Genomic DNA, 24,112 nt, shown 5'->3' on the forward strand with positions numbered 1-24,112 from the left:
TCTGGGTTTGCGTCGCTCAGACTTCATTATTCATGTAAGCAGTGCTATATGTGGAATATTGCTGTCAGTTGCATTAACCAATATTCACTCTGAAATCTGACTCTTCTGTTGCAGGAGGTACCTTGATGTTTGAGCATGTCATGCAGCTCAACCCTGCCTTCATAGACAAGAGGTACATCCAGGATAGTGAAGGCCGTAGTCTGTTCCACACCGTCTGCGAGTGCTGCCCATCAGGGGATTCCCCTGTCAGTCTCCAGATGACAGAGGTCCTCCTGTTCTTCAGGTTTGATGTCACTCTGCGGGATCGACTTCAACGAAAGGCAACAGATCTTGTGCCACCACACAGTAAACTCCACAAGGAACTCCAAAAGAAGACTTACGGTATTTGCCACTATTTGGACTCCTTTTTAGCTCTCCTGACTGAATATATCCAGAAAATACTTGAATATCATGATTAACTTTTAATAAGCAGCTGCCTTTGTTTACATTTCAAGCTGTTTGGGTGGTGAACGACAGTGCCTGTGTGCTATATATATTCCAATAAAGAAATTATGTTTGTGTTGTGATCATGCTAATGGTAGTTTTGTCTGTTTCAATTTTGAATCCTTCTGACATGTTTGAAAACTCGAACAAAACATATGAACCCGAGAGAGCAGAGATGCGTCACTCACTTACATCATGTAGTATTCACATTTATTATCCACCCATGGAAGATCCCAGTGTTTGATCCCTTGCTGCGCCATATTTAAAGATGTTAAAAATGGTACTTGGTGTTACCCTCCCTGGCATTTGGAGAAAAACAAGGACTGGTCGGCTCGGAGTCAGTATACTGTGTCTGAGTGGGGTATTCATGTTGAGCTGCTGCATGGTGTCTCAGTGGGCTGGCGCTATAAAACCAGCAGTAGTCCGAGCAAGTACAAGTAGCTGCCCAGGGTTAGAAAATGGCACTAGTCCTATAGTCCAATGGTCCAATGGTAAAGGTATCATAAGGACTAGTAGAAAATTGCCATTTTTAAGGGGTTTGCTATATGTTATCATTAAAAGGACTAGTGGACGAAAACTGTAAGTTTCTAACGCTGCTGAGTGCCACGCTCACCTACACTCATCTCAAGTCAATTCAGTTTCTTCATTGATATACTTGGAAAACTTGGGTGGGTGTTCTTAAGCAACTAATTCAATGTTGAGAGAAAACCATGTCAGCCGTCATTTTACAAACCACAAATTTGTGTTTACATGCTTTTGATCCTTATAACAGTAATGTCTTCTTCAAAGTTGAATTGAATGTGAAAAAAATCATGAGTAGCAGATAAATTGTTGGACTTATGTCTGATAAATTCTGTTTGTATTTTAACCGATGACTTGCTTTTGGTCATTACATTCTTTCTGAAATTCACTTAAATATAACAACCCGTAAAGATCCGGGGTAGAATAGGTCTTCAGCAACTTATGCTTGCCGTAAAAGGCGACTATGCTTGTCTTAAGGGGCGAATAATGGGATCGGGTGGTCAGGCTCGCTGACCTGGTTGATGCATGTCATTGTATCCCAATTGCGTGGATCGATGCTCATGATATTAATCCCTGGACCTGGACTCGATTATTTACAGACTGCCGTCATATAGCTGAAATATTGCTGAGTGCGGCGTTAAACACCAAACCAACCAACCAACTTAAATATCACACGCACAGTGGGTCTTCGTATATTGCTTATGAGCTATCAAATGCCTGTGTTTTCAGCTCCCATACTGGAAGATGCAAAGACCCTGAAAGAAAAAGGTAATCGTGAGTTCCAGTCTCAGAAATACCAAGATGCCATAGCTATCTATTCTAAGGCTATAGATGTAATGATGAACAAGGCCCAGAAGTCGACCAGCTTGGCGGACATGTTCAGCAAAGAGGATGACCATGACCTAGCGGTGCTGTATGGGAACAGGGCTGAGTGCTATCTGAAGAAGAACATGGTACAAGAGGCACTGGATGACAGCATGGAGAGTGTAGCTCATGATGGCCATTGGCATAAGGTAAGATGGGGTTCACAGAAGTAAGGTGTGTTAACACAGGTATGACAAGGGTCACAGCGGTATGACAATCTTCACAGAAGTAGGGTGTGTTAACACAGGTATGACAAGCTTCACAGAAGTAGCGTGTGTTAACATAGGTATGACAAGGGTCACAGCGGTATGACAAGGGTCACAGAAGTAAGGTGTGTTAACACAGGTATGACAAGGGTCACCGAGTTATGACAAGGGTCACAGAAGTAAGGTGTGTTAACACAGGTATGACAAGGGTCACAGCGGTATGACAAGGGTTACAGCACTATGACGAGGGTCACGGAGTTATGACAAGGGTCACAGAAGTAAGGTGTGTTAACATGTATGACAAGGGTCACCGAGTTATGACAAGGGTCACAGAAGTAAGGTGTGTTAACAGGTATGACAAGGGTCACAGAAGTAAGGTGTGTTAACAGGTATGACAAGGGTCACAGCCGTATGACAAGGGTCACCAAGTTATGACAAGGGTCACAGAAGTAAGGTGTGTTAACAGGTATTAAAAGGGTCACAGTGGTATGACAAGGGTCACAGAGGTATAACAAGGTTGGCAGAGGTATGACAAGATTCTAAGAGGTATGACAAGGGTCACCGAGGTATGACAAGGGTCACAGAAGTAAGGTGTGTTAACAGGTATGACAAGGGTCACAGTGGTATGACAAGGATGACAGAGGTATGACAAGGTTGGAAGAGGTATGACAAGGGTCACAGAGGTATGACAAGATTCACAGGTATGACAAGGTTGGCAGAGGTATGACAAGGGTCACAGGTATGACAAGATTCTAAGAGGTATGACAAGGTTCACAGAGGTATGACAAGGTTTGCAGAGGTATGACAAGATTCTAAGAGGTATGACAAGGGTCACAGTTATGACAAGGGTCACAGAGGTATGACAAGGGTCACAGAGGTATGACAAGGTTGGCAGAGGTATGACAAGGGTAACAGGTATGACAAGGGTCACAGAGGTATGACAAGGGTCACAGAGGTATGACAAGGTTGACAGAGGTATGACAAGGTTGGCAGAGGTATGACAAAATTCTAAGAGGTATGACAAGGTTAGCAGAGGTATGACAAGGTTCACAGAGGTATGACAAGGGTCACAGGTATGACAAGGTTCACAGAGGTATGACAAGGGTCACAGAGGTATGACAAAGTTGGCAGAGGTATGATTGGGTTCACAGAGGTATGACAAGATTCACAGAGGTATGACAAGGTTGACAGAGGTATGACAAGATTCACTGAGGTATAACAAGGTTGACATGTATGACAAGGGTCACAGAGGTATGACAAGATTCACTGAGGTATGACATGGTTGACAGAGGTATGACAAGGTTCGCAGAGGTATGAAAAGGTTGGCAGAGGTATGACAAGATTCACTGAGGTATAACAAGGTTGACAGGTATGACAAGGGTCACAGAGGTATGACAAGGTTCACAGAGGTATGACAGGGTTGACAGAGGTATGACAAGATTCACAGAGGTATGAAGGGCATTTGCAAATATGTTATTAAGGGCATTGATGTAACAAAATGAGCATTTCTATATGGTATGATGCAAATGGCTCAAGGTCACCATACTGAGAAAATGGATGGCGAGCACAAGATAGATTGATTGTGACACTAAAATATTTCACTTCATTCATATTATCCAAACCTCCCAGCTAGTGACACGTTAGTCATAGTCCCTTTTGTGTATTTATGCTGGAGGAACAACCAACATTCTTGCTGCTTTTCTGTAGGCTCACATGCGAGTTGGACGATCCCTGCAGGCACTGAAGAGAACAGACCATGCTATCAGTGCCTTTGTGAATGCCTACAACAGCCTGAGTCAAGATGGTGCTGAGAAGATTCAGAAAGAGATCCTTGGCGAGCTGCTGATGACTGTTAGCCAAAGTTCGAAGAGTAAGTGATCAGGTTTATTACTGCAGGAAATCTTCAGGCTAGTAGACCAAACAATGGTGCTACATCTATTGTCTGTCTGCCATAACACCATGCAACTTAGTGAATCGGGTGGTCAGCATGGTAACATTGTGATAGCTCATCATCGTACGCTAACAGCATGGATGGGTGCTCATTATGTCAATCACTGGATTGTCTTGTCTGTATTGTACTTACAGACTGCCTTCACATTGCTGAAATATTGCACTGCTTTAAACAGAAACAATCAAAACTAAACATTTAACTGCACTCAAACTCTGTTGTGCCAAAGTTAAGGGTCCCTTGGAAATACTTCGAGTTATGCGAGGTTTGATACAACCAAACATGATGAATAAAGAAGGAATACGCAAGGACCAAGTTTTTACTTTGAGACAACTGTAGGTTCAACACATCAAAGTTCGACACAACAGTGTTTGCTGTTTTCTGATTTCTAGATGTTAACTTTCTAAAATTGTTTGGGGTTTTATGAAAGACAGTCTAAAGTCATATGACAAGGGTAAATCTCTGGGACCCTTTCCACTAGAGGTACCCTGTGTTTGGTGTATTATACCACGAAAATACGTTTGGAAAATAGTGGTACATAGCATTTTTCAAAATAATGTATATTTTCATCATGTTACATACATACTTGATACATAGATAGTCTAGTGGTGAACTAGTACCTTTTGAAAGTTGGTATATTTTGCTCTAAACATTTTGAGCTTCCATGGCAACAACTTAGATTTTGGCTGGAAATACCGCTAGTGCTAGTTACCGGAGCAGATCTTGAAAACTGTATTTCTTAACCGAACTTGGCAGATAGATAGCTCTAGTGGTGAGCTGGTGCCTTTTGATTGTTTGGGATTTTTTTGGCCAAAAATATTTTTTGAGTTTCCATGGCAACAAAAAATAAATAGTTGACATATTCACAACAATTATTTACTTTTGTAGGGGATATCGATGACTTTGTCTTCTTGTTTGATTTTGATCCAAGTCAAATTCAATTCAATTCAATTCAATTCGATTTTGTATTTCTGTACTTGAGGCTAGTGGCCCATATGTACAAGGGTAATATAGCCTAACAGTAATGAGAAATCAGGTTGGTACATGTATAGGATGTTAATAATCTTTATATATTGTTTTCACTGAGGAAAACGTGTTGTATTTTATGACATTATTTATTCAAATCAATCAAGTTGTGGTCATGAGGCATAATGTCAAGAACATATTCTTAATCCTATACTTTCAATTCCAGTTTTGCCAGGTCAGCCAATCCCCAATCTGAACACAGTGCGCCGTGAGTTATGGGCCAAGGTGGCGTACGACATCATCCTGAGGACAGCTCAGTGGGGTGCTGCTCACTATGCGTACAAATTGTTTGCCGTTGCCAAGACCAACAGTGTGAAGATAAACATCGACCTGAAACCTTTGTGTGACCCCAACAATCTGCAGAGACATCGATGGGGATCTCAGCTTGTCCTCTACTTCCTCAAGTGTGAGGCCAATCACCATACACTCCGCTTCGAAAAGGGGGACACATATCTGCATGCTACTGTCTTCATTGTCTTTCTTACAGGTGAGCCGCATGGGAACTATAGGAATGTATTATCTCCCCTTGTTTTCTGTGTTTCTTTCTTTCTTTGTTGTTTAACGCCGCACTCTGCAATATTCCAGCTATATGACGGCAGTCTGTAAACAATCGAGTCTGGACAAGACAGTCCAGTGACTGACATCATGAGCATCGATCCACGCAAGAGGGATACGATGACATGCACTAACCAAATCATCGAGCCTCACCACCCGATCCAGTTTGTCGCCTCTTACGACAAATGTAGTCACCTTTTATGGCAAGCATGGGTTACTGAAGACCTATCCTGACCCGGATCTTCACGGGTGACCTTATGGTTTAGAAAAGAACTGGTTTTGATAGTGAACCCTGTGGATTCTGAGTTGGAATAGCTCCCCAGCAACCTATGGCCGAATCTTGGATTGGGTGGTCATGATCTTGGCTTGGTGGATATCATGTCATCGTATCCTCAGAATCGTTAATCATTCCTCATTATATGGTTTGTCTGGTTGACTATTTGCAGGCTGTCGTCATATAGCTGGAACAATGCTGAGTACGTTGACCAAAACCAAACTAAAAATAATCAAATCATAGGAGTAAATCACCAGAAGAACTGGCTTAGATGGTTATTGGATAGTTGCAGTGGCTACTTATAATGATTATGCTTGCAGATATATCTGATTGAATGAATGACTGGTACAACTGGGTAGTGACATAGGGATTCTCTGTAGATTACTCTGTTATGATAGTTGCTTATCCCTTCTTCAGGTGAATGAACATTGGCAGGTTAGATAGATGTAACAGACAGCTTTTCAGAAAAGGAAGTGTGCATTTTGTGTTCACAAATGCGAGATGAATACAAATAATCTGCAAAACAATATGCTTTTTGTGTTTCTTTGTTGATACTTGGTGTCTTGGTTCGTTGACGGTGTGGATCGCTGCTCATTATATCAATCACTGGATGTTCATGTAGCTGGAATATTGCTGAGATAAACAACAAACATGAATGCACACACATACACACACACACACACACACAGATTTTGTTGATAAAATTTCACCAAGTTATCATTACATTTGTTAAACCCAAACACCTTTGACTTTTCCAAATGTATAAATGTTTGGTACACTTCAATAAGGTTGGAGATGTGCAGTATACCTTTGTAAAAGTAAAATATCACAATATATCATTCGCAGCTGACATGGAGTTGCTGAAATGGCTGTTCGAAAATATTGTGCTGATGAAAGACGAGATGAACATCGAGGATGAGAAGGGAAACACAGCTCTACATATGGTCTGCTCTGCCAAACTTAACCCTGATATCAAGGTTCAATTGTTAATTTTCCTTGTTGATCAAAACGTGAGTCCACTTATACAGAACAGAAACAGTCAGACAGCCCTCGATTGTGTTCCGTCCGGGGAACATGAAGCGAGGCACATCATGACGCGGGCCATGGAAAGAGGTAAGATATCACTTGACAGTTAAGTTGTTCCCTACACAAATTATCTAGGTCAGAAGGTGCACTACTGTTATTTTTCTAACTTAGACAGTGTTACCGCTGGCTTTAGGAACTACCAGTCCTAGTGGACTGGCAACTCTAAAAATTACCAGTCCCTTCCAATGTCAGTCCCAACTTTCAACAAATAGAACACTGCAATGCAATGATGTCGTCTCCGAAGTAACTTAGTTCAATCTCTAGTCATTCTCTATTAATTTTGAATTTTTTTAGACAAAGTTGCTACAAAATTATGCGAAATGTTATTTCCTTGCACTAAAAATAGACAAGGCGAAACCCTGATGGTAACAGACAAGCTGGCTTCGTTAAAAAAATATATGTATATGAATATTGCCAATGTTTTGTTCCAACAACAAAGATTATGAGATATTACATTAAGTAATACGTTACCACTGTTATACCGAGGCTGTTGTCTCCCACAATTGCTGCTATAGCGAAATCTACCACAGAGATCTCAATTACCTCATGCAGCATGTGTGTAGCCACCTAGCTGCCATGTGACACCCTTCACTCTTGTCTCTTCGCTTGCTCTAGCAAGACGTACAATAAACTGCTCAAGCGTTCCAGTTTCTCCGACCATTCGGTGATATTTATTACTGTTTATTCTCTCTAATAAACTGTGCTTTTACAGGGCGTTTGCTGTAACTACGCTTGGAAATATTTTCCCGCCAAAAGGAAATACTTTTCCCGCCCTTTTTTTCTATATACTTGCGGGGTGTCTCGTAAGCACGTTGCGTCTTACGTTCCCCTGTTCTAGTATATCTTGGGTTTTTTACATCACTTATACCTCTATATGTTATATGTGTATGTTCTATATTCGCATTGCTCGTTTATTTTCTTGTGAAAATACTCGTTTGTGACTATTTGTGGTGCGTGTGTTGTAACAATGTTTTGCTCTTTGTTCATAGTACAAACAAAATGTCTGACATGGATGTTTCGCCGTCCTCCACCCCCTCTACCCCCGCAACCAGGAGCTGCGGGGTGTGCCGCAAGCGAGCGCTACCGGCTGTATGTGCAGTCCGTTTCCACCCCTGTGGTGGCCGGCTCGTCCGGTCGGGGTCCCCTTGCGGGTACCACCACCACGGCTGCGGCGGATCCCTTGGCGGCCCGTGGGCTGTCTGGGGATTCCGTCGCTGCATTACTTGCATAACTTGTGGACTCCAAGCTGGCGGCCTTATCTCAGGATAGGCCGCTGGCTGTTCCGTCCCCGGCCACTTTGGTGGTTGCGGGGTCGGACTCGGGGTCCACCGGTACGGCGGCGGCTCCCGTGGTCACCGGTCCTTCCCCTGAACCGTTGCTCCCGCTATCGGTTAAGGACCGCGTGGCCATGGTTTATGACCTCTTTGAGGACATGCCCCGGCCGGTACCGCGGGGAATCCACGACTGTGGGTTCCTCCGAGGTATACGATGAGTCTTCCGACACGGCTTTCCCCGCATCAACCTTGCTGCGCGGTATCAAGCCTTCCTTGGAGAACGCCTTCGCGGCGGCCTCCGGTCGGGGTCTCCCGCTGCCGTTGCTGACGTCGTGGAGAAAGGGTTTATTCCCGGTACATGACCTTGCCTTTCCCGAGGCTGGTCCTACCACAGAGGCCCATGTTGAGCGGTTGGGTGTCCGTGCCCCACCGGCTGCTACGGTAACGCAAGCTACCTTGCACCAGCTGGACGCCCTCGCTCGGCACTCCATGTCTCACGGAGACACTTACTTGGATGCAGCGGCCAGTCTGGTCGACTGTTCTCCCATGGACCGTGACCAGCGCATTTACAACTGCCTGCTCAGTTTAAATGCTTCCCTGGAGTACGTTGCCGAGGACTCTCGGCACACACTTGCTCTTGTTAGGTCCCTGCATAGGCGCCTGGGTGCCGCTCCTAACCAGAGCGCACCCCAGGCTGCTGCGGCCGGTAGGTCTAAGGGGTCGGGTTCTTCTTCCTCTGGGAAGTAGCCCCGCCCTGAGGGCTCTGGTATGGGCAATCAGCTGCCCTTTCGCGTGAAGACGGGGAACTGGGGGAAGCCCACGTCGTCTAAGGACGGCAAGGGCCCCTCCAGGTGACTCTCATTGGAGATGTTCGTATGCCGACAGCGCCAACTTCGGTTGGCCCTTAGGCGAACCCGAGTCACTTGGCCCTGGACAGTTGCGCCTGCCGCAGCCTGTCAGGGCCCCCTCTCCTTCCCCAGTGGGAGCCAGACTCCAGACTTATTGGGAGAATTGGGAACAAGTGTTCGACGACCCGTGGGTGGTCAACACGATTCGGTACGGCTATCGGCTTGATCTCAAAGCGAATCCCTTGCTCACGGTTGCCCCGTTGGCAGGTTTCGATTCGGAAACCGATCTTCCCATCCTCGCCGATGCCATCGGCAGGTTGGTGGAGAAGGGGCAGTACGGGAGTTAGCTCTACCAGAAATAACACCGGGGTTTTACTCCAGGATATTTCTCGTTCCCAAGTAGGACAGTGCCGAACTCAGAATGTTTCACACGTCCGCTCCCTGGCTGTTCACCCGGTTAACCACCCCCATAGTGGGGTTCCTCCACAGGAGGGCTGTCCGGTACTTCGCGTACCTGGATGACTCGCTAGTAGCAAATCGAATGACGGACACCCTGTCACGCCATCTCGTTTTCGCACGTCGGCTCTTGGAGCAATTGGGGTGGATTATCAATCTCCCCAAGAGCGAGTTAACCCCTTCTCAGAACTTGCTGTTCATCGGAGGTCGGTTCAACACGGTGTCCCATCGCCTCTTTGTCCCCCCAGACCAGTGGCACAAGATTCAGGCGATGATTGCCAAAGTCTTAGCGGTGCAACAGACTGTTCACTTTTGGGATCAGCTGTTAGGGCTACTTGTATGAGCCCAGGACTGCACCGAACGGGGTCGTCTCCACATCCGCCCGCTGCAACGGTTTTTAATCCAGTTGTTAGCAACGGAGGTGAACAGTGCGACCGTCGCCCTCCCGGATCGGCTCCGACCGCATCTGGAGTGGTGGACGGTCCCTTACAATGTCTTATCAGGAGTCTCTATGCGGCCCTACCGGGCCACGTTGAACCTGTATACAGACGCCTCTCTAGTGGGCTGGGGCGCCCATCTAGAGGGGGAGGTGAGCTGGGGGCTGTGGTGCGTAGACGAACTAGGTCTTCACATCAATTGTCTCGAGTTCAAGGCAGTGATCAACGCAGTCAATCACTGGAAGCATCGTCTCGTCGACGCCCGGCTCATGCTGGCGACCGACAACACGAAGGTAGTGTCCTATGTGAACAAACTGGGGGGAACCCACAGTCACTCGCTACTCGATCTCACGGTCGAGTTTTACGCTCTGGTGGACAGTGTCCCGTGCCAGATACGCGCCCGTCACATCCCAGGTGTGCGGAACGTACTGGCCGATGCTCTATCGAGGCCTCAGGATCCGAGCCCCACAGAGTGGATGCTGAACCCAGTAGTGTTTCAGTGGCTGTGCGAATGTTTGGGTCGTCCGATGGTCGACCTGTTCGCAACGCGGTTCAAAAATCAACTCCCATTGTTTGTATCACCAGTCCCGGACCCGAGGGCCATCGATCACGATGCTCTCGCGTTAGACTGGACGGGCTTGGACGCTTATGCTTACCCGCCGACAGCGTTGATACCACACATTCTAAGCCGGCTCCGAGGAGTTCGCTGTCGAATGTTACTGATCACGCCCATGTGGCCGAACAGATCGTGGTACCCCGACTTGCTGACCCAGGTCACGCAGTCGCCACTTCCACTGCCTGTGAGACCGGATTTCTTGATCCACCCTCACACCCGTCAGCTTCATCCAAACGCAGGGCAGTTCAATCTGCATGCGTGGATGTTGTCACCGAGCGTCTGAGGAGTAAAGGTTTTTCTCGCCGGGCGTCTCGGGCATACGTTAGTATGCATCGTGATTCTACCCAGAAGGTGTATAATGCACGTTGGGTTATTTTCACGAAGTGGTGTTGTAAACATCACATTCATTCGCCAGATAAGGTATCTGTGCAGGATATTGCTCGTTTCATGTCTCACTTGCGAGAGACCCGGAAACTCTCCGGGGGTTCCATTGCCAACTATGTCTCGTCCGTTGCTACGGTACGGGACGTTGCTATGGGTACCAGTCTCTCCAAAGAGCCGGTGATACGGGGTATTATCAAGGCACCGGCCTGGGATCTTTCCCTAGTGTTGCACTCACTTACGGAAGCTCCGTATGAACCCTTGCATAGTGTTTCGTTCCGGCATGTGACTTGGAAAACAGCATTTCTCCTCTCCTTTGCCACGGCGGCACGTGTATCCGAAATTCATGCACTCGATGTCGCCAAGGTACGATTCGATAGGGGTGACGAAGGAGCGGTCCGCCTGGGCCTGCTCATGGGCTTCGTCGCCAAGAATCAGAGAGTCGGGCAAACGGAGAGAGAATTCACTGTAAGATCACTCAAAGAAATCTTACATCCTGCTGATACTGAGGACAGAGCGCTGTGTCCGGTTAGGGCCCTTAAGTATTATCTTAAGGCTTCGAATGAACGTAGACAAGGGCGTGACCGTCTGTTCATATCGTGTAACCCTAATCGCACGGTTGACATAACTCGCAACTCGATTGCGTTGTGGCTTCGTTCTGTCATCAATCTGGCGTACCGGTCTTGGGGGTTACCGGTAGCAGGGTCAAACCCGCACGAGATCAGGGCGCTAGCGGCAACATTTGCCCTACACTCGAATATCTCTGTTCGCAGAATATTACGAGGTTGTTACTGGCGTTCTGACTCGGTTTTTGCCAATCATTACCTCAAACAGGTCGCTGATGCCGTCGTGGAGAGTGTGCACCGTCTTGGCCCGCGGATCGCGGCGCAAGCGGGCACCTAAGGGGTGTGCCCAGCGCAATTCCGAACTCCTCAGGCGTCAGACCTTGCACGGTGGTCAATCTGGGTCGACTCCAATGTTCCCACGCCGTGGGTACAGGAGTTGGGTTCCCGCAAACCAGCGCACTCACACCACAGGTGAGGGCGGCTTTTTGTGTGCTTTGTCCTTATTTGTATTTTGACAATTATGTATTTAATTGTCTGTCGTGTATCCCAACCTTGTGATGCATGCTTATAAATACTGGAATTAGGTCACGCGCCTAATGCATACTTTAAGTAGGCTTGCTCTGGGATATACGGTCTGAATGAAATTAATTTCCCTCTTTTCGACTGTTTAACCTGATCTAAGATTAAGCTCACGCGGATACAGTGTTCTCATCCGCTGCGGCGATGAAATACCTATCCAGTGGGGCCGTTTGGAGTCACCAATTGTTTTGGCAATGACGATTGAGCCTTACGGTATGCGCTTGACAGTGCTTTGGTATTCCTATAGGGTCACGCCTAGCTAGGTGCATGCGCATCGAGTGCTTCCGCCTTGGTGTTTACTTCCGCTGGTCGGAAGGAACGCTAGCAGTCAGGATTCGGGTTGTAGGTGCTCCCCACCGCCTACTGTGGTAGTCAGCCTCGGTATAACAGTGGTAACGTATTACTTAATGTAATTTGTAGAATTTTCCTATTCGGAATATTCTATAAGTAATACGTTACCACTGGGCTGCTGCCCGCCCGTCCGTCCCCCGAGCACTTGCTCTCGCAAGAGACAAGAGTGAAGGGTGTCACATGGCAGCTAGGTGGCTACGCACGTGCTGCATGAGGTAATTGAGATCTCTGTGGTAGATTTCGCTATAGCAGCAGTTGTGGGAGACAACAGCCTCGGTATAACAGTGGTAATGTATTACTTATAGAATATTCCGAATAGGAAAATTCTACAAAATTTATTTGCCGGTCCACAGGGACTGGCAACCACATTAATTACCAGTCCATGCCTTATTTTAAAGGTAAAAAACTGGTAATTACCGGTAAACGTGAACCCAATTAAAGCATGAGTGCCCAGTCCTGAAATGAGCAAATTGGGCAGCTTTAAAAATTGGCCGTAGTCCTGTAGTCCTTGCCAAACTGCCCAATAGTTAAGGTATCATAAGGACTGGTAGAAATTTGCCGTTTTTAAGGGTTTTGCTATATGTTATCATAATAAGCCCTAGTGGCCTAAGAGGCGGTGGGGGTGGCCCAGTGGTTTAAGCTCGTCACGCTGAAGACCTGGGTTTGATTCCCCACATGAGCACAATGTGTGAAGCCCATTTCTTGTGTCCCCTGCTGTGATATTGCTGGAATATTGCTAAAAGCAGCGTAAAACCATACTCACTCACTAGTGGGCTAAAACTGTTAATTTCTATCGCTGTTTAGGTGTTCCAGGATAAAATTAATATTGGTTCAAATCCCATTTGACATTCCCATTTGGTGAATATCTAATATGTCATTAGTTTGGGCTTTCTTCCAAAATCTGGCTGACGTGTGGATATAATTAAAATACTGTTCAAAAGTGGCGTTACTTCAAACTTACTGTGGAAGGCTCATTTGTGCTATGCATGACCACTATATTTATGGAATGTTGCTTATAGACGTGTAAGAGCGTTCTCATTTGATAACTTATGCTTATCGTAAGAGGTGACTGACAGGATCGGGTGGTTAGGCTCGCTGACTTGGTTGATGGATGTCATCGATCCCAATTGTGTGGATCTATGCTCATGATATCAATCACTGGATTGTCTGGTCCAGACTCGATTATTTACAGACCGCCGACATATATATGGACTATTGCTGGGTGCGGCGTTCAACAACAAACCAACCAATTATTTGATGACTTTTTTTTCAGCTGTGGAAGGAAAGTCTGTATTTAGGAAACAAAAAGCGGTTATAAGGGAACCATCACCTCCTGTCCAGAAATCTCGCATTCAGGAACCAAAACAGACTTTCCCTAAAAGCAACAAGAAACAGCCTCAGAGGAAACAATACTCCTCACAGTGTGACCGTTGTGACGAAACGTTTGAAACTGGCATGAGGCTGTTGGACGAAGACCCAGAGAGGGCTGTTGACAAGTTTGTGGGAATCTTGCTGTGGGAACACAAAGGAGGGAGACATCAGGAAATTGTAGACAAGTGCTTGAACAAGATAGTGGCCGAACTTGGGCGGACTCTCACTCCAGGTCTGTGACATGCTTTATTATTGTTCCCCATCACTGAGTGGGAGGGGGATGTAGGAATGGGTGCCTGTCCTTCCGTCCATCACGTTTTGTTTCTGGAGCACAACTGAAAGATTCTGCAATATGTCTTGATCACACTCTGCATAGAAATCTGTCTAGCAATGAACCGGTGCCTTTTTACCCCCCATTTTGAAAAATGGGATGTTGAGATCAAAATGTCTGTCTGTATGTCCTCTGTCCGTTTTCCATTTCCGGGGCAGAACTCCTAAATGTTGAATATTCCTTGTTGAAACTTGCTATACCAATCAGTCTAGTGGTGAACTGGTGCCTTTTGATGGTAGGCTATATTTATTATTTTTGTTTATGTTTGTTTGATACCAAGTTGGACTTGTACTGAAAATATTAAAGGGTAATGCTCGTTCCTGGAGTAGAACTCCAAAATTGTTGAAATATTTCTTGATAAAACTTGCTATACATATCAGTCTTGTGGTGAACAGGTGCCTTTTAATGATTTGGGGTGTTGAATAATACTGAACCGCATTATTAAAGCCCATTTCTGGTGTCCCCTGCCGTGATATTGCTGGAATATTGCTAAAAGCGGCGTAAAACCATACTCACTCACTCAATATATCAATACTAACTATCAATACTCCATTCCCTCTATTTCTAGATCAACATTACCAGACTCTTCATTCCTCATACAACACCTTAAATTCATTGGTCAATCAGTGTCTCTTTATACTTAATGTTGGCTTTCCCAAGCTGCATGTATTTGCACATTTAGGAGTCTGCCCTTTCTAGTAGTGGGACGATACACTGAGACATCGGTGGATCGCGATTTTTTACTTCTTGATACAAGTATCCATCACAATCGCACACTAAGTAAAAAGTATTGATTCTCACCTTAAATGTACTCTTTAATAAATGTTACACCAAACACTAATTATTAGTGTAAAGGTAATCATTTCTTCCATTGTGCCATACTTGACATTACCAACTGTAAATCATTAATATGCCAGGTATTTGACCATCCTGTCTATGAAAGAGATGGCTTACCCACCACAGATCAGAGCACATGCAAGTATTGTGATACGTATCGGATCGCACAGTTGGTGTATCTTTCCAGCCCTAGTCAGTAGGGCTGCAACGAATACACTATGAGGCAAATACGATTTGTATTACGAATTTAGGGTAACGAATAGGAATATTAATTCACGAATACAATTACAAGTCAGCAGTTGGTGTATTATTTGTAATATTTAGTGAAACAAAAACATAAATTATTTGACATGGTTTGTTAATTATTAATATATTAAACATAAATATACTGCACTTATCCAGGTACAAGTATCTGCTCAAATGCGACAATGACCAGTGACCACAATACTGTCAAATGAAATGTTATAAGAGTGTTGTTTATGAAGAAATCTATGCATATAATATGTTTTAATAAACTTTTATGGATATTTTTAGGTACAGGGTATGTAAATGCACATGATTGCATATTCATAAATATTCGATACTAGTGGCTACGAATAACGAATTCAGTTCATGAATGAATACGGTTCGATTCACCGAATACACAAGTGAATCGTAACAGCCCTACTAGTCAGTTCATTCACTGTTCAAGGATTATGACATTATTTTTTATGTCAGAACTTGATACAGTGTGTTTGGAGGTACCGATGACTGTGACTTCTTGTTTATCAAAAGTTGTTACATTTCAGATCTCCCCGATTCCCTGAAGAAAATCTCACCCCACATAATGAAAATCATCATGGAACGGTTTGCTGAAAAGGATCGTTGGAGGCATATTGAGGCAGCAATCAAACTCTATGGTGCTGACAGACTGCCAAAGTCATTTGCAAAAGGCATCTCTACCAAGGGTCTCATTGTAGGGAAAACTGTGGGCTCTGAAGCCCTGAAACTGAAGATCCTGTCTCTCCTGCAGAGCCATGGCGCGTGTCTGGTACGGGAGAAGGAAGCAGATGCTATGAAGGGTGCTATTGCCAACAATGAAGTGCGTGTTGTCCTGCGTCTTCTTGATGATGGCATAAGCCCTTTGACTATCAGTGTGACATTTGGTGACACCCCAGTGCATGCTGCTCTCAACATAGCCTTGGACAAGGACAAAGGTTTGTAGGGATGCACATTATCACTATTCTGCTAGCCTCAGTCAACTTGTCTCGTGTCCCTAAGACTCGTAGCATTTTAGACATTTTTTTGGTTGGGCTTATATGTAGTATTTAAGTGGTGTGTGGTATACTAACTATGGTATACTATGGTATGAGATACTAATAAATGTGTATCAAAATTTGTTTTGAAAATATGGTAGATTGCTTTTTTCAAAATCATGCATATTTTCATCTTGTTGGCAAAGTTGACAAACATGACTGACAAGTCGAATTGAAATTAGGAAATTCAGAAATTAACAACTGGTTTCTGTGACTTGTGCAGGGTTTTACCTTGACCGTCAGAACTAGGGGTCTGGGGTGCCCCCAATTCCTGATTTCAAGGGTCCTTGATGAAATGGTGTATTGTACTGTACTGTACCGTACCGTACCGTAAGATTTATTAATTACATAATTTACAGGAACTTTGTTTCTTGTCAAAATTTGGTACAATGAATATTATTTTGATCCCATGGGACTGTATATATTTGGTTCTGCATCAATTCTGTACATTTGTGTGTACTGGACACACATTTCTGCATCGCGTAAAACCCTGAATGTGTCTAATACACATGCATTTTGACCATAGCAACATCCAACAAAGCTGTCAGAATTGTGTCCGAACTTTATAACACATGAAAGAAAGTATGCAATATATTGTGTTACGTATCACAATACATGAATCATTATTGCAAAAAATTGCAAAATACAAAATACAAAATACACATTACTTGTTGTTTACACTTTGTTCATGGTTAATCAAGACAGAAAGAAAAGTCCACAGAAGTTAGTTTTTGTTCATCACATGAGAGTACTGTGTTCTGTTTTCAGGTAACTTCACACTCCTTGAGAGGCTTCTCGAGCTGCACAAATCTGATCCAGCAAAGTACAGCTACCTGAACTCACGAGTTGTGAACAGAGAGGGAGACACACTACTTCACATGGCTTGCAAGTGCAAGTACAACAAGCATTCTCAGAAAGCTGTGGAGTTTCTGTGTAACCAGCAGGTCCCAGCAGACGTCTGCAACAAGGGAGGCAAGATGGCAATACAGTACCTTACAACCAAAAATGACAGACGAGCCCAGTTTCTTCGAGTTGTTGGAGGGACTGTGCCAGCCACAAAGTCAAAAACTAATGATACCTCTCAGAAAAAGGCCAATGCCGTTGGTAAAGAAAAAACACAGAAAAAGACAGAGAAAACTGATTCTCAAGAATCCTCCCCTGAAAGGACAGAAGAAGAAGCTGACCTTGGAGTGACATCTGAGGAGGATATCCGAGTAAAGGCTGTGAATCTGGTAGGGGTTGCTCAGAGTAGGGAGAGGATCAAGGAGATCGTCAGCGAAAGACAAGATCTGGAGATTTCCATTTTCAAGGAGAGTAAATCCGAAAGAGACAAGACTGATGTTTCTGCAGCAATGGCAGCTTCAAATGATGCAGGGACTGGTGGAGCATCAGCAGACAGAAGAACAGGATCACCAAGAAAAGAAACAAGGACAGTAGCTGAGAGGATGTTGGAGGAAGATGCTGCTGATGTCCTGGCACAGGTTGATGAAGAGGACTTGGATGAGGATGAAGAAGTAGAAGAGGAGTCTGAGGTGAATCTGAGCACATTTGACAACTTGGCCTGGGAGGTGGAATGTACTGCTGATGTATGGAAGTGTCTTCGGGACAAGCATGTTCTCCCGGAATTAAAACAGCGAGCCATACGAAGAATCCTTTTGCTAGCCAATGGAGAGTGGAGACCATACCTTCGCAAAAGGGTGAACAATGCACCTGCAACACTGGAGCTGTATGAAGCCAAGCTGTCGAAGGCTGCAAGAATAATTTGGGAGGTGGCAGTTGCTTTCTCTGCTCGGTGCAGTGAAGCAGCAGACAAGAGACTTGAAGATGAGGAGGTACAAGAATTTGCCGTCAGAGGAGGGAGGATTTATTCGGAGATCATCCGAGTCTGGGATATTGTCTTCGACCATGACAACCTGTACAGGTCAATCCAAAATGTCATCAAGTCACACAGTAGAGGGGAGACATGCATCCTCAAAAAGAAGCTGAAAGGAGTGAAAGATGCCCAGTTCGAAGGAGGAATCACAAAGCGATATCCAATGCTGTTTGCTGAACAGGATGATGATCTGGGCCTTGAGGCTGTGAGAGACAAGCAGCAGATGCTGCTGTACCCACCAGCCAGTGCTAATGAAACAGAGTACCACATTCTTAAGTTCTACTCCTTTTCCTCAGCACTTGTCAACATTATTCTCCAGAACATCGAGCGCAAGGTTGACTTCCCGTTCCGTGTGACTGACAAGGAGCATGCCATCATTCATCTGAGATCGAAGTCTCCCATTCTACTGCTAGGTAGAAGTGGAACTGGCAAGACCACCTGCTGTCTGTACAGGCTGTGGACAAGTTTCATATCCTACTGGGTCATGGCTAAAGACTCAGGCGAACCCTTCCTGCCCCGACCCGAGCGCTTCATGGAGGATGAGAAAATAGATGAAGCAGGTAACTTGTTTTACACATCGAAAGAATTGTTAAGTTTTAGGTTTGATGTTGTAAGTGCCAACAGAATATCTTTGTGGAAAGGTTTATGCACATCATTTCATGCTCTTATTGTGTTCCTGATTAATGCCAAAAAGAACAAACAAGGGCATTAGTTTCTGGTGATGGTCATTTTTCCTGTACAGATTTCCAAACACTTGAAACTTGTATGGGCCTCCATGCGTGAAGAGATATGTTGAATGCATAGGCATTGAATGTACTCAAAGTTTAATATTTAGCATATATCCAACATTCAATAACATTACTCTTCCTGTTAGCAAGACTACGTTGATGTACACCCATGAAGATCTGGGGTAGAATAGGTTTTAAGCAACACATGCTGTAAAAGGCAACTATGCTTGTCGTAATAGACGACTGACAGGATCGGGTGGTCAGGCTCGTCAACTTGGCTGATGCACTGATGCCTGGATCAATGCTCATGATATCAATCACTAGATTGCCTGGTCTAGACTAATATAGCTGGAATATTGCTGAGTGCGGCATTTAACAACAAACAAACAAAAAGTATTACATGTACTGTTTACGTACCGTTGTTTCTCAAAGCAAACCATATCATGATCTCAATGCATTGTTTATTTCTCGAAACAATGCCTTTCAATTGATCAATTTTGAACCTTTTTGAGTTTTCATGATCTAATAATTGCAGGGGACGACAATGAGGATGAAGATGATGAAGACCTTGATGACGGAGGGAGAGATGCTGGCGGAGCTGCCTCCAAAGACGTTGATACTCCTGTATTCGAATGCTTGAATGATGAGGATGAGGAGGATGACCTGGGTGGTCCGGAGTATGACCATTTGCATCAGATCTTCGTCACCAAGAACCCTGTCCTGAGCACAGAGGTTCACAAGAACTTCTACGAGCTCTGTCATGCATGCGAAGCGACTAAAGATCATGCAGGAAAGGAGGCAGACGATCTTCCTCACAGGCTGCAAGATGTGCAGGATTTGTGTTACCCTCTGTTCCTCACGTCCAAGCAGCTGTTGATGATGCTGGATGCCTCCCTGGAGCCGCCATACTTCTTTGAGAGGAACGAAGATGGAAGTCTCGGAGCCCGAGTACAAGGATGGGGCACTCAAGATGACCTGTTTGGATTTTCCCCCCTGGAACCAGACTCTGATGATGAGGATGAAGGAGTTGTTGACTTGGATGAAGATGTGGATGAAGACGCAGAGAATGCTCCAGAACAGATACGACCTGCCCCGCATCAACAGAAGGTAGATCCCAGAAAAGAAGTCACTTATGAAATGTTTGCTGAGGAAATCTGGCCCAAGATTCTCAAAAAGATGTCTGTGAATTACCACCCGTCCCTTGTGTGGACAGAAATCATGTCATTCATCAAGGGTTCTTTTGAAGCTTTGTTAAAGCCAAATGGACATTTGAGCAAGGATGAGTACATCGAGTTGGGAAAGAAAAGAGCCCCCAATTTCACTGGCGAGAGAGACAAAGTTTATGAACTGTACCTCAGATATGACCATTTCAAGAAGCAGAAGTTCCTGTTTGATGAAGCAGATCTTGTCCAGAACATTTACAAACGTCTACGATCTATAAAGGAACAGACATGGGTGATTCATCAGTTGTATGTGGATGAGACACAGGACTTCACACAGTCCGAGCTGTGTGTCCTCCTTAGAATCACCCAGAATCCAAACGATATGTTCCTCACTGGCGACACAGCTCAAGGCATCATGAGGGGAATTTCTTTCAGATTCAGTGACCTGAAGTCTCTGTTTTTCTATGCAAGAAAGTCTCTTCATGCTAGAGGGCAGTTCGGAAGTGTCAATGTACCCAAACAAATCTACCAGCTGACTCACAATTACAGATCACATGCTGGGATTCTCTCCCTTGCATCCTCAGTTTTGGACCTGATGGTCGAGTTCTTCCCAGAATCGTTTGACAGATTGCAGAAAGATCAAGGCCTTTTCAATGGACCACCACCTATCCTGCTGGAGTCCTGCAGTGTTGGAGACTTAGCAATTCTACTGCAGGTATGATGTTCCTTTCTTATGCTATGTCAGTAACAGGGTTTGAATTGAATCAGTTAGTGTGTGGTCAAACTCTCTGTGGCTTGTGTGTAATAGCAGATCGTGGGTTTGAATCCTGATTTGCCCATATTATGTTAAGGTTTGTCACAACCATACCTGCGCTCATGGTTTCACCCTAAATTGTAAACATCTGACAACTGCAACTCTTCGGGTTTTCTTCCCATGTCAAACTGACACGCTGTGATATGACTGGAATACTGTTCAAAGCTGTGTTAAACTAACTCACTCACTCACTCACTCACTCACTCACTCACTCGACTGCGGTAAGGCTCCATGACATTCAGACTATAAAGTAAAATGTCCTGAGAGCATGGATCTCAATTATGACTGTTGTTTTATATAGTGTCATTTGTCTGCAACCCCCTGTAACTGGAAGTGATGTAATTATACAAGCTATATCTGATGGCTAGAGACATGTGACCTTCTGTTTTTATGCTGTCCCACTTTAGACGACATGAGGAATCATAGATGAGTGTTCTTGAAATTAACAATAAACACTTTCACTATTTGGATTTACTTTTAGTTCTAATTACATTAAGTAATACGTTACCACTGTTATACCGAGGCTGTTGTCTCCCACAACTGCTGCTATAGCGAAATCTACCACAGAGATCTCAATTACCTCATGCAGCACGTGCGTAGCCACCCAGCTGCCATGTGACACCCTTCACTCTTGTCTCCTTCGTCTGCTTAGCAAGACGTGTTTTCTCCTGCTGAAGCGTTCCTTGAAGATTTGGTGATATTAATTATAGTTTATTCTCTAATAAACTGTGCTTTTATGGGGCGTTGCGGTAGCTACGCTTGGTTATAATTTTCCCGCCAAACGGAAAATTTTTCCCGCCCTTTTTTCTATATACTTGCGGGGTTCGCGTATGCACGTTGTGTTTTACGTTTCCCCTGTTCTTGTATGTTTTGGGGGTTAACATCACTTATTTCTTTAATAAAAGTTATATGTGTATGTTATATGTTCACATTGCTCGTTTATTTTCTTGTGAAAATGTTCGTTTGTGAATCATTGTGGTGCGTGCGTTGTAACCATGTTTTGTTCTTTGTTTATAGCAAACAATCAATGTCTGACATGGATATGTCCCCAGTATCCACCCCCTCTACCCCTGCTCCTCGGAGTTGTGGGGTGTGCAGAAAGTTTTTGTCGTCCCGGGATCCCCACGATCGTTGCCCGCGGTGCAGGGTTCCTTGCGGGGACACCCGGTGCATCCTGTGCGAAGGTCTGGGGCCTGCGGAGTTTGAGCGGTACCGGCTGTACGTACAGTCCGTCTCCACCCCTGTGGTGGCCGGTTCGTCCGGTCGGGGTCCCCGTGCGGGTACCACCTCCTCGGCTGCGGCGGATCCCCTTGCGGCCCTCGGGCTGTCTGGGGATTCCGTCGCCGCATTGTTGTCGAAACTTGTGGTCTCCAAGCTGGCGGCCTTATCGCAAGATAGGCCGCTGGCTGTTCCGTCCCCGGCCTCTTCGGTGGCCGCGGGGTCGGACGCGGGGTCCACCGGTAAAGCGGCGGATCTCTTGGCGGCCCGTGTGCTGTCCGGGGATTCCGTCGCTGCATTACTTGCATAACTTGTGGACTCCAAGCTGGCGGCCTTATCTCAGGATAGGCCGCTGGCTGTTCCGTCCCCGGCCACTTCGGTGGCCGCGGGGTCGGACGCGGGGTCCACCGGTACGGCGGCGGCTCCCGTGGTCACCGGTCCTTCCCCCGAACCGTTGCTCCCGCTATCGGTTTAGGACCGCGTGGCCATGGTTTATGACCTCTTTGAGGACATGCCCCGGCCGGTACCGCGGGGAATCCACGACTATGGGTTCCTCCGAGGTATACGATGAGTCTTCCGACACGGCTTTCCCCGCATCAACCTTGCTGCGCGGTTTCAAGCCTTCCTTGGAGAACGCCTTCGCGGCGGCCTCCGGTCGGGGTCTCCTGTTGCCTCCGACGTCGTGGAGAAAGGGTTTCTTCCCGGTACATGACCTTGCCTTTCCCGAGGTCCTACCGCGGAGGCCCATGTTGAGCGGTTGGGTGTCCGTGCCCCACCGGCTGCTACCGTAACGCAAGCTACCTTGCACCAGCTGGACGCCCTCGCTCGGCACTCCATGTCTCACGGAGACACTTACTTGGCTGCAGCGGCCCGTCTGGTCGAAGGTTCTCCCACGGACCGTGACCAGCGCATTTACAACTGCCTGCTCAGTTTAAATGCTTCCCTGGAGTACGTTGCCGAGGACTCTCGGCACACACTTGCTCTTGTTGGGTCCCTGCATAGGCGCCTGGGTGCCGCTCCTAACCGGAGCGCGCCCCAGGCTGCTGCGGCCGGTAGGTCTAAGGGGTCGGTTTCTTCTTCCTCTGGGAAGTAGCCCCGCCCTGAGGGCTCCGGTATGGGCAATCAGCTGCCCTTTCGCGGGAAGACGGGGAACTGGGGGAAGCCCAAGTCGTCTTCGGTTGGCCCTTAGGCGAACCCGAGTCACTTGGCCCTGGACAGTTGCGCCTGCCGCAACCTGTCAGGGCCCCCTCTCCTTCCCCAGTGGGAGCCAGACTCCAGACTTACTGGGAGAATTGGGAACAAGTGTTCGACGACCCGTGGGTGGTCAACACGATTCGGTACGGCTATCGGCTTGATCTCAAAGCGAATCCGCCGCTCACCGTTGCCCCGTTGGCAGGTTTTGATTCGGAAACCGATCTTCCCATCCTCGCCGATGCCATCGGCAGGTTGGTGGAGAAGGGGCAGTACGGGAGTTAGCTCTACCAGAAATAACACCGGGGTTTTACTCCAGGATATTTCTCGTTCCCAAGTAGGACAGTGCCGAACTCAGAATGATTCACACGTCCGCTCCCTGGCTGTTCACCCGGTTAACCACCCCCATAGTGGGGTTCCTCCACAGGAGGGGTGTCCGGTACTTCGCGTACCTGGACGACTCGCTAGTAGCAAATCGAATGACGGACACCCTGTCACGCCATCTCGTTTTCGCACGTCGGCTCTTGGAGCAATTTGGGTGGATTATCAATCTCCCCAAGAGCGAGTTAACCCCTTCTCAGAACTTGCTGTTCATCGGAGGTCGGTTCAACACGGTGTCCCATCGCCTCTTTGTCCCCCCAGACCGGTGGCACAAAATTCAGGCGTTGATTGCCAAAGTCTTAGCGGTGCAACAGACTGTTCACTTTTGGGAACAGCTGTTAGGGCTACTTGTATCAGCCCACGACTGCACCGCACGGGGTCGTCTCCAACTCCGCCCGCTGCAACGGTTTTTAATCCAGTTGTTAGCAACGGAGGTGA

At 46.1% G+C, this 24,112-nt stretch overlaps 1 protein-coding gene across 2 annotated transcripts in view; it reads left to right on the forward strand.

Moving 5' to 3' along the window:
* Positions 1–24,112, forward strand: part of LOC124143775 (TPR and ankyrin repeat-containing protein 1-like) — a 77,942-nt gene that overhangs the window by 24,477 nt on the left and 29,353 nt on the right. For both annotated transcript variants that reach the window (XM_046512863.2, XM_046512862.2), the window contains exons 10-18: positions 115–381; positions 1,735–2,018; positions 3,783–3,945; positions 5,216–5,536; positions 6,725–6,991; positions 13,746–14,075; positions 15,800–16,207; positions 17,075–18,739; positions 19,443–20,785. In XM_046512863.2, coding sequence (XP_046368819.2) covers positions 115–381; positions 1,735–2,018; positions 3,783–3,945; positions 5,216–5,536; positions 6,725–6,991; positions 13,746–14,075; positions 15,800–16,207; positions 17,075–18,739; positions 19,443–20,785 — 5,048 coding nt within the window. The remainder of the gene's footprint in view (positions 1–114; positions 382–1,734; positions 2,019–3,782; positions 3,946–5,215; positions 5,537–6,724; positions 6,992–13,745; positions 14,076–15,799; positions 16,208–17,074; positions 18,740–19,442; positions 20,786–24,112) is intronic.

This window comes from Haliotis rufescens, unplaced genomic scaffold (assembly GCF_023055435.1).
Source record: "Haliotis rufescens isolate VD_foot unplaced genomic scaffold, xgHalRufe1.0.p SCAF_1, whole genome shotgun sequence".
NCBI classification, from domain to species: domain Eukaryota; kingdom Metazoa; phylum Mollusca; class Gastropoda; order Lepetellida; family Haliotidae; genus Haliotis; species Haliotis rufescens.